This window comes from Pygocentrus nattereri, chromosome 8, assembly GCF_015220715.1.
Source record: "Pygocentrus nattereri isolate fPygNat1 chromosome 8, fPygNat1.pri, whole genome shotgun sequence".
Taxonomy (NCBI): Eukaryota; Metazoa; Chordata; class Actinopteri; order Characiformes; family Serrasalmidae; genus Pygocentrus; species Pygocentrus nattereri.
This window is the reverse complement of record NC_051218.1, coordinates 44,525,444-44,536,539: the sequence shown is the minus strand read 5'-3', so window position 1 is coordinate 44,536,539 and position 11,096 is coordinate 44,525,444. Positions and strand designations below refer to the sequence as shown.

The following is an 11,096-nucleotide window of genomic DNA, read 5'->3' as shown; positions in this document are numbered from 1 at the left end:
ATGTCTCAAGGGATAACAGCATGAGATCTAAATTGGCTGATTTGTTAGGTTTAAAAATGCTAAGCTCTTGGTTTGCATATCCGAGTCAGGCATATTTGTGTCCAAAATGACTGATCTTTAAATGTCTTTGGAATGTTTTCCTCATAAATCCTAAATATAACCTCATCTATAGATAAGACAATGATCACATGCTGCATGTTACTCACACAAATGACTGCAGAGATCATAAGTGATGATGCAAATGTGCTTCTTTCCCCAAACCTCAGGGGATTTTCAGTCTGAGCTCCACAAACTCCAGCCTGCTTCCTCTTTTTGTGTGACCACTGCTGCCCAGTTTCCACGGAGACCATGGGAAGAATTTGCCATTGCTGGCTGTCTATTATGTAATACCAAACATCTGTTGCATATCTTAGGATGCAAGAGCCAAATCTGCTAAAAAGCAATTTATTTATTTATTTATTTATTTATTGGTAGGTTTGCAATAAAAATATGAGCAGTTGAAATCCATGTGTTGGTCCACACAATCCTTCATCCTAATACCTACATAAGATAAACACTGGTTTTACAGTTCGTATTAGAGGCTGAATAATAAGCGGTAAGATCGTTAGCTTGGCTGAAGTTGTTAAGATAACTGAGCCGTTACACGTCGTACATAGTGGCTCACAGTTTTTATCATACTGTCTACCATTCCTTACAGTGTGATGCACTCCGGAACAAGCTATTGTGGCTTTGTTTCAACGGTGCAGCTGACACATTTCCTGTCTCTGCAAATGATGAACCACAATTTCCTTGTTTACTTACAGTTTGATTTGCTGAGAAACTCAAATTGTCAAGTGTCTCAGCAGCAAACACAATGTGAGTGTAAAAAAATGTGGGAATGTAGGTTTAAAACCCTAAAATCTCTCAACAAGTGCTCATTAAGTTACAGCTTGCAGGAGAAATCATTCATTCCGAACGAATTTTAAGATGCAAAAGCTTTATTGTTAAAATTCTTTATAAACATAAAAAAAAAGTTGTCAGTCAGGATCAGTAAAGTCACAGGTGCTATTTGCATGAAAGGACATGAATAATAAGGAAATACATAAAACATGGAAACCAACTCTGTACAAAATAAGTACAAAAAATATAGCTGCCGCAAGCTTTCCTGCAATCTCAGCGTTGTAATACACTCTAAAAATAAAGCTGGAACTCTTGCATATTGTTTCTTTCCCATCATAAGTTAATGCAGCATTAGAAAAAACTGTAATAATCGCAAATCATAAGCGTTTGAAAAGGCTGCTTCACTTAATAAGAAGCTCAACTTTGAGAGAAGGCCTGGTTTCCTGAGCAAAGGGCTCTCTAACCCAGCCCGGGTTCTGGTAGTGTTCCTGTCCAAACCCATATTAATATGAAATGTTTCAGATTTCTGCTAATAAACGAAACCTGGCTGTCAGCATTATTAAACGCTTTGGCGGACAGTATATCATTTGCAGCCAAATGGGACATTTTAATTATTATCAGCTCAGTAATGAAATCAGTGAAACCTCACTGGTATGGATAGCACAGCGGTTGACACCACAAACAGTTTCCTCTCCAGACAGGAGCACAACAATGCTTGAGCTCTTAAACTCTTAATGCTACATTTACCCACCACAAAAAATTTGGTGCAGATAAAAGGATCTGGTAAATAACTCTGAAGTGTTGAAGTGGCACAAATCTGATTTTTTGCCCTGATGTGACTCAGATCTGGTGTTTTCAGGGCTGTGTGATCTTTTCAAATCCGACCTGAGCCACTTTCATATGTGGTCCTAGATCAGATACGTTTCCGATTGGTGGCCGTGTGACCTTAACGTGACGCTCAGATCGGAATTCATGGGCTTTCCCACTGCGCTGCGCCATCATTCAGTGTTACCATGGCAACAGCGCCGAACAGACGTTAAAGCCTGTAAACAGTGGAAAAGCAGCTCGTCTCACCTTCTTCTCCTCCGTCTGGCTCTAATAATGAAGCTGAGAGCTGATCAGAGTTAATGATCTTCTCAGCGAAGCTCGTTCTGCTCGTTAGTTTGTGCTGATGATGGTGATTCAGTCACGTGACGTCGCTGAGTAGGAGGAGCTCATGAGGGTCAGTTCAGGCCGGTTCATCACATTAATGACAGATTAGAGTCACTGACCTAAACGAGTGTGAACCGTCGAGTCAGAGAGACCGGATCTGAGTAAAAAATCTGATTCCAGCCACGAGGCTTGTAATGTGAACATCATGACTGTGTAAATGAATAAAATGAATATAATCTTAGAGTCGGCGTCCTTCATGTATGAATATATCGTAAACTTTTAAATGCACCAAATTTAAACGATGGGTTAGTTACAGAAGTCCGGAGAGGCTATGAGCTGTTGCTATAATTTTCTGGATTGTTATCTTGAGATAACAAGATAGTAACCTGTTATTTCAAGATGCTATCTTGAGAAAACAGGAAAAGTAGCTTGTTACTTCAAGATAACAATTTAGTTATGCTGAAATAACAAGATATATAACTCATTATCGCAAGATAACAACTGGTGTTATCTCGAGATAACAAGATAAGTAACTTGTAATTTCAAAATAACAATTTTGTTATCTTGTGATAACAAGATAGTTAACTGGCCATCTCAAAATAACAGTCCAGAAAATTATAACTACCTCATGGTCTCTTCGGACTTGGTGCATTGCATATATTCATGTATGTAGAACGATGTTTGTACGATTAATTAATCAGAGACATGACATGAATCAGACATTAAAGTTATTTACCAAATCCTTTTATCTGGACCACATTTTCATGGTAGGTGAATATCAATCGGGTATCAATCAGGTATCGGTTATTGTTACTGGCCCAGAAAGTCCATATCAGTGAATCCCTAATGATAACTATTCCTTGTTTTCCATGTTAGCAATTTGGGTGGATTACTCCTTCTAACCTCCTGCCCAACAGAGGCAGAAGCTCAGCTTGTCTGGGGTTCTCAAAGATGCCAATTCTCAGGAAGTTCCTCCGGTTCTCGTTGTGTGCTCGTGTACATGCTGGTCTTCTTGGCTCCTGTTCTGCAGTCACGTGGGTCCTGTCTGCTCACATCTCTGTCAGGAAGATAAAGTTGTGACAGCTCAGAACGACAGGGGAGAAAGGCGGCAAGGATTAGCATGCTCAACCCGTGCACAGATGTCTGGGGAGTTATGATTCATGAGCTGCACTTATCCCTACAACCCACTGATAGAATGGGATGCTGGGAGCAGGCCTTGTAAAACCACTGGCCTTTTGCTGATAGGAGGGGCACTGGGGTAATTTAGTGGCAGGCCCATTATCGCTGCAAACGATATTTCACTTGTATTTGTCAAGCGTGATGTTGCAAAAGATTGTTTATCACAGACCGCACTCGCATTAATAAAAGCAAAACTAGTAAATATTTTTTTTTCCCTGAGTGCATGTGTTCACAATGTGGCGGCTCATCTATGGTTGGCCATATATGGCGACCAAACGACGGCTCACTGTGAATAAAAAGGGGATACAAATTAAATATCTATTCAGTACATAATAATGATTCAAATAAAATATCCAAATTGCCCCAGTGGTATTGCCCCAGCTATTCTGTAGCAAACAGAGACTTTCCTATTACTGCTGTGTTTTCACACTTTGCAGCACCCAGGATTTGCTGTAAATATTAATAAAGACTGAATCAGTAATTTAATCTGTAAAACAGCCCATATGGAAGAAAAATATACATACACCTATTTGCTCATATTAAAAATATGTTCAATATATTTTAAGTTTAAAAATATATGCTAAATAACTACGCCAGTTTTGAATATTTAAATATAGGCCACTATAGGCACATGCATGTGAATACACTGAGATATATGCATGTATACATAAGTAGGTGAAATATACACTATATGGACAAAAGTATTGGGACACCCCTCCTAATTATTAGGTTCAGGTGTTTGTAGTAGAATGTTTTGTACTGATGAGCTCAGTGGCTTTAAACATGGCTCTGTCATAGGATGCTATTATTGTGAAAGGGAAGCACCCTGGAGCAACAACAGCTTAGCCAATAAACAGTAGACCACACCAATTTGTGCTGAAGTACACAATGCCTAGCCTCTGTTGAATGAAATGCAGCTGCACACAAGCCTGAGATCAAAATGCACAATGCCGGGCTTTGGATGGAGTGGTGGAAAGCGCCACTACTGGACTCTGAAGCAATGGAAATTGGCTCTGTGGAGTGATGAAGTCTGGTGGACAAGTCTGGGTTTGGCAAATGTCAGGAGAAGGTTACCTGCCTGACTGCACTGTGCCGGCTGTAGTTTGGTGGAGGGGGCATTATGGAGCGGGGGTGTTTTTCAGGAGTTGGGCTCGGCCCCTTAGTTCCAGTGAAAGGAACTCTTAAAGCTTCAGCACCAAGAGATTTTGGACAATTGTGCGCTTCCAACTTTGTGGAAACAGTTTGGGGAAGAACCTTTCCTGCTCCAGCATGACTGAGCCCCAGCAAACAAATCAAGGTCCATAACGGCCTGGCTGGGTGAGTTTGGTGTAGAAGAACTTGACTGGCCCTCACAGAGCCCTGACCTCAACCCCATTGAACACTTTTGGGATGAACTGGAACGGAGACTGTGAGCCAGGCCTTCTCGCCCAACATCAGTGTTTGACCTCACAAATGCGCTTCTGAATAAATAGGCAAAAATTCCCACAGACACTCTCCAAACTCTTGTAGAAAGCTTCCCAGAAGAACGGAAGCTGTTATAGCTGCGTGTAGGTGTCCCAATTGTCCACATAGTGTGTGTTCTAGTGTCAATTTTTAATATGTACATATATATCGCACATACTTTATGTGAATATACTGCACAGTTGACACATATTTTGAAAACGTTTGGAAACACTACTCGTCTGCAGTCTGAGGGGCCAGATTCCAGCAGTTTGCTGATTTCCCTGCTCTAGTACAGCTTACAAACCTGGTAATTAACTGATTTAAATCGGAGTTAAATCAGGAGTGCTTAAGAACGGAAATCACCAAGCTGTGCTGGACACTGGCCCTGCAACAGACTTCGAAACCCCACTGTAATATCTGCACACATATGGTTTGGAAAAATGAGTAATCTTGCAATTAAAATGGAAGTATTTTTCTGATTTGCCTGGAATTCAGGCCCGCATGCTGCACATGTCCACATCAAATATTCTTTCAGACATTTGCATTCAAGGTTATGCTGTTCTCTCACCTGCAAGCTCTTTGTCCAGGTTCTCAATGAAGCTTTCTAGGTCTGTGGTGTCCCCAAGTTTGGCTGGAGGGAGAGGAAGAGAGAGAGAGAGAGAGAGAGAGAGAGAGAGAGAGAGGGAGAGAGAGAGAGAGAGAGAGAGAGAGAGAGAGAGAGAGAGAGGGAGAGGGAGAGAATAGGGTGGAGGGGAGGGGTGAGTGCACTGGAATGCCGCGGAATGTGGAGAAATGTTGCTAAGTGCAGAGGCATTTCCTGTGGAATATTCTACTGTATAGAAAACGCGATCTGACAGCCAGAATTGCGTAAGGGGATTGGGGAAAAAAAGCAGAAATCAAATCCCGCATCTCTCCCCGAGGACGCACATTTGCAGCCGCCTGTTCCACTGGCTTTGAACCTGCCTTGGAAATCTTATTGTAAACATCCCATAAAACGCAGTGTCTATCAAAGAGATTAGCTCAGTTAGTCTAAAGCAGATCAGTTACTCGCTGCAGCTAAGAATATCTATGGTTTAAAGTGGAACAGTTCAGAGTCTTATTCGCTTTTCTGTGGCATCGTCACAGAACGGGTTTCAGGCCCTGGAGTGACACCCGATTCGTTGATTTAATTTACACCTCCTCTCGGCATGCGTCTTGCTACTGAATTCAGGTTTACCCCAAACATTTATAACCATGATAGGCCAAGAGAGCGCATTAAAAGCCAAGACCTTAGGTCGGAAAGCATGAAGGACGCTCCCCTACACAGAAACACGCGTACACGTGCGCACCAGTGCCGCAAGCTTTGTTGTGTAAATGTGATGGCTATCATCAAAACGTAATGGTAATACCTTTTGTTGCAGTCAAAGTGCCTGCGGTCCTCAGCTCCTCCACACTAGCATTCAAGCTGTTTCCTCGGGATGGTTCGCTACCTGAGAGACAAATGAAGGATGTGATAAAAGCTACAAAGTTATACATACAACCGTTTTAATTAGTGAACAGTTACTTTAAAGCGGACCCAATGCTGACAGCATTCAGTCTCATGTATACAGCTTGTATATTCGTGGAAAGTGCCACCACTGGTCTCTAAAGCAGTGGAAATTGGCTCTGTGGAGTGATGAAGTCTGGTGGACAAGTCTGGGTTTGTCAAATGTCAGGAGGAGGTTACCTGCCTGACTGCACTGTGCCAGCTGTAGTTTGGTGGAGGGGGGATCATGGTGCGGGGTTGGGCTCGGCCCCTTAGTTCCACTGAAAGGAACTCTTAATGCTTCAGCAAGCCTAAAACCGAGTGTCTGCTAGAGAGGTATAAAGCCACCCAGTACTGGGCTGTGGAGCACTGGAACTGTTTTCTGGAATGATGGTGCCCAATACTTTGGGATGAGAACTAATCGTCCAACCTTAGTGCCTGAACTCACTATTGCTATTACGGTTGAATGCAATCAAATCCTCACAGCAATGATGCAACATCAAGTGTAAAGCAGTAGGAGTAGAGACTGGTACTACAGAAGAAGAGACAAAATGCCCTTTAATACCCCGTTTTATTGTTAAAATATGTGAGATCTGCACTTCACAGTAGTGAGAGACGTCCAGTCTGGGCCAGTGATGTCTGTTTCACAGCATGGTGTTTTAGGTGAAATGCTAAGTTAGAGAGTGTTTATCTTTACTGTAGATATGGTCAGCAGGTCAGCAGGGACAGAATCTGTCTTTGGCTTTAAGGGAAGAATCACAGATTTTTCCAAAACGTCTGCAGAATTAAACTGTTAAGAGATACACAAAGTCATTCAGAGTTTAATGTGAAGTTTACCATTACAGAGATACTTACAGAGTCAGAATTGTTCACAGTGGTCCTGATAAGAACCAGATATCCGAAAAATGTAATGCTTGGGAATATATATATATATATATAATATTTCATAGAAACATATTACACAAAATTATTATGAATATATGGCCTGATTTCCAAGCTATGGAGATATACTTTACAACAACTCTGACAGAAGATTTTGGCTTTTAAAATATTATATTATTTATATTATATATATGATATCGCTGATGTCAGAAGAAAACCTCGTATCTCCAAAACGGTGACTTTACAGTAGAAGGAAAAAACCTACTTTACTTCTAATGTAAGTCAATGGAACCAGACGTCTTTCCAAGTCATTTTGGGCCGTTTCTTTGGGTCGATTCTTCGTTAAATTTACACACAATGCAAATGCCAATAGACATTTTCAAATTATTTCAAAAACTGAAAAACAACAAAATTAGACATACAAGGTTTTCTTCTGACAGCAGCGACATGCAGGTCATTTGGTACCCAAAGAAAACGTATTTCTTGGATTTACTGCTATTTTACCTTCAGCACTACAGATGAAAGCTCAAAAGACGTGGAGGTTCGCTGGTCATTTTGGGCAGTAAGTTAAAGGTCTATATGTGCACTGAAGAAACTCCTGGTTCATCTCACCATCACTGTAAAGTAATCTGGGTTGGTAAGTTTCTCTAAAATGCACTAATTCACATCAAAACTCTTTAGCGGCTGAATTATGCAGAATTTTTTGAAAATCTGTGGAATTCACGTTTAAATGAAGTTAGTCTGACTAACGTTAGACGGACCGTTTTGGGCGTGACCTCTTTTGCCTAGACTGACGAATTCTTTACTGTACGCTATCTACATACACAAAAAAGACGGTTCTTCAATGGTTCTTTAGTAACGGTAGTTCTATATAGTTCCATATAGAACCGTTTCATGCTTAAATGGTTCTTGGCATGGTGAAATGCTTCTATACATTGAAGGAGTCTGTGCTGTAGACACTGTAGTTATGTTGTACAAGTAAGCAGAGTGCACCGCTGGCCACAACACCACATTGTCTGGCCAAGTTCAGAGCCATGCGTCAGTGTTTAATGAGATCTGTGCCAACGAGTGTTTTTAGGGCATGTAAGTAGCTTTTCCGGTTACCGAGCTGTGTGTGTAGATCACAGAATCCAGTCTTATATTACTTTAATCACCATCCTGTTGCCTTCAATGTAATTTCAAAGCATGTAACAAGCTTACAGCAGGCGCTAGCTAGGCCTCAGTACAGCCTCCGTACCACGAGGTTCGCTGGTAGATGGTGTTACACTAGTAAACAAAGGACAAATAAAGTGCATTTAGTCGTTTCGTCCCATATGTTTACACATATTTGACAATGGAAAATATCATTCTTACAATACTGAATTATTCTAATTAACTTTGTTTGCTCTAATTCATCAGACGTTTCTAGCAGGTGACCCTCTGTCTGTTACAGTGGACCCGCCCATGGGGTAAACTGTATTGTAACTGCACTTCCTGTCATTTTGAGTGGACTTGTACATGAACGATAGGCTCTGGAAACAAAGTTGAAGTGTTCGTCTGTAGCAGAGACGTATATCGCTGCTGTTGAAAACCTTGTATCTCCATTTTTGTCATTTTTCAGTTTTTGACATGATTACAAAGGACCTGTTACCCTTTACATTGTGTGTAGATTTCATTATAAATGGACCAAAAGAAACGGCCCGAAATGGCTTGGAAAGACGTCTGGTTCCATTGACTTACATTAAAAGTGAAGTGGGTTTTTTCCTTCTCCTGTAAAGTGACCATTTTGGAGATATGAGGTTTTCTTCCGACAATAGCGATATGTTGCTTGTGTAAAAACATGATTATTCCAACTTAAAGATATTTCAAAATGATTTTGGAAAAAACTAAATGTGTGTTAGTTTGTTCCCCGCCCTCTCCTGGATGGTTCTGTGTGGAGCACCAACAAGGGTCATCATATCAATAGAAGAGCCCTTTTTGGTGCTGTGTAGAACCATTTTCAAAAGGGTTCTATAGAGAACCATGTCGCTGTTGTCAGATCAAAACCTCGTATCTCCAAACTGAGAACTTTACAGGAGAAGGAAAAAACCTACATCACTTTTAATGTAAGTCAATGGAACCAGACTTTCTTTCCAATTAATTTGGGAATTAAATGAAATTTACACACAATGTAAAGGACAACATGCATTTTCAGATTATGTCAAAAAGAGGTTTTGTTCCAACAACAGCGATACACAACACATTCTCCCTGAGTCACCCTGAGGAACCATTTCACCATGCAAAGAACCCTTTAAGCATGAAGTGGTTCTATACAGAACTCATGGGCCATTGCCTTTACTAAAGAACCCTTGAAGAACCATCTTCTTTAAGTGTGTCCAGTCTTCACTGAAGCAATTGCCCACAATCTCCACCACTTTAGAAGAACTTAGATGTTGCCCCAAGCAAAATATGCCCTCTCAGTGAACGTCGACCCTTTTTAGTCTTCCTAAATCGAACATTCGGTCTAATTAACAGATGATGTGAGAGAAAAGACTCACCTTCATCTGCATCTTCGATGCCGCTGTCGTTCACTCCGTCGTTGGAGCGCCGTTTAGCCTCATTGAGGAGGTGCTCGTAAGCGTGAGGAGCTTTGAGTGATGGAGCAGACAGCTCCTCAGCCACGGCATTGAACTCTTGAAGAAGCTCCCCGAAGTCCAATTCCATATCTGGAGGAAATCAGCATTTCGCATAAAACTTCATCTGACTTCAATGAACACTGTAGGCGTTAACTGACCATTTAGGAGCTACAAACTGAGTATTTACACAACATCCAACACAGCAAATGTCCATTATACGTTATTTTACATATTGACCTACAGCTGGATTCAGCCTAAAGCTGTATGTGTTCAATTGCTTCTTAAACTCCTTGGGACCACCGGTGGGTCCAAACCGCACTTGGTCATGTTCTTCATAACGTTCATATTCCATAAGCTCCATTCAGAAGCTGGGCATCATGTGAGGCTGTAGCTCTTCTCTCCAGTCTAATAGACGGTGATGTCATTTTAAACCCTTATAATAAAAGAAGCTGAACTCAGTTTGTTTTTCTACTCAAAGTCGACCCGTTTTTCCCCAAATCTGGGCTCTAAACTATAAACAGACGGCGTCTCTTCAGTGATCTGCTCTGGAAACATCACTTTTAGAAAATAACACAAAGATTTTTGGCTTTCAGCAATAAACTGTAAGCGTATAGTGAAATGTGGAGATCATAAAACACACGTTCTGTTCATTTGAGGGGAGCTGTTACAAACAAATCAATAAAAACATTTATTTCATGCAGTTACTGAATTATTTGCCTTATGATTTGGTCAGGTAGATTCAGATGGACAAACCAAAATACACCCTGGAGAATAAGAGGATATGAATAAACACTGTAAGAGTTTATTTAACTCTACCTCACCACTGGCTCTGCTGTGTATTTCAAAGAAAAAGGAAGTCTTTTCTACCTCAGTCTAATTGACATGAAACCTGCTGGGCTTCTTACCAATGTCTTTACTTTTAATTTAGCTAAGTGGTGATACTCCAGTCACACTTCCCGTGCGTACAAGAAAGAAAACTGACCTGTAAAGTTCGTGGTCGACATCCTGTCAGGCGCGGCTTCAGTGAAGTGAGGACGCTCCGGTGAAGGTGTGAGAAATAAAGGCTTCTGCCCTTAATTCCTCCTGCAACGGAACTTCGGTTCAGCCAATGAGGTTTTTTTTTCCACTCGTATTCGTGCAGGGCTCTGCCTTCTGCGCTGTGATTGGTCAGTAGGCTCACGGGGATTTGGCGGGGTGCTGATGAGTCTGAAGAATCCGCCAATCCCATGGCAGGAAGGCGGGGCTTGTCGCAATACGGGTCGGAAAAGCAGCGCCGTAAGTCGAGTGGGGAAACCGGGGTCTGCGGTTGCGGGAAGGTCTGAAAGTTTCCTTGATGTAAACGGTGTCGGAGCTTCTCTGCCCAGAAGAGCTTTTTCCTCTGTAGAGCTGTCAGATGACTTGCTGGGCTGTAGTTCTAGTTATAGAGGCCCAAAAAAGGTTTTGGGAGGGAAAAAATTCTCCGA

General features: G+C 41.5%; 1 protein-coding gene across 1 annotated transcript; it reads right to left on the bottom strand.

Annotated features, from left to right (window-relative positions):
• Positions 1 to 2,742: 2,742 nt before the first annotated feature.
• si:dkey-27i16.2 (regulator of cell cycle RGCC-like) lies at positions 2,743 to 10,733 on the bottom strand. The gene is made up of 5 exons (XM_017712531.2): positions 10,616 to 10,733; positions 9,556 to 9,723; positions 6,042 to 6,122; positions 5,222 to 5,284; positions 2,743 to 3,088 (listed from the first exon to the last, which is right to left on the bottom strand). The coding sequence occupies exons 1-5, from the start codon at positions 10,635 to 10,637 to the stop codon at positions 3,081 to 3,083; spliced, it is 342 nt and encodes a 113-aa protein (XP_017568020.1). The 5' UTR covers positions 10,638 to 10,733; the 3' UTR covers positions 2,743 to 3,080.
• Between the last annotated feature and the right edge of the window lie 363 nt (positions 10,734 to 11,096).

Coding starts and splice junctions, on each gene's coding strand:
- si:dkey-27i16.2 (XM_017712531.2), bottom strand. CDS start 10,637: ATGTCGACCACGAACTTTACAG. Junction 6,123..9,555: donor CATCGAAGATGCAGATGAAG/GTGAGTCTTTTC, acceptor TTTGTCTCTCAG/GTAGCGAACCATCCCGAGGA. Junction 5,285..6,041: donor CACTTTGACTGCAACAAAAG/GTATTACCATTA, acceptor CTCTCCCTCCAG/CCAAACTTGGGGACACCACA.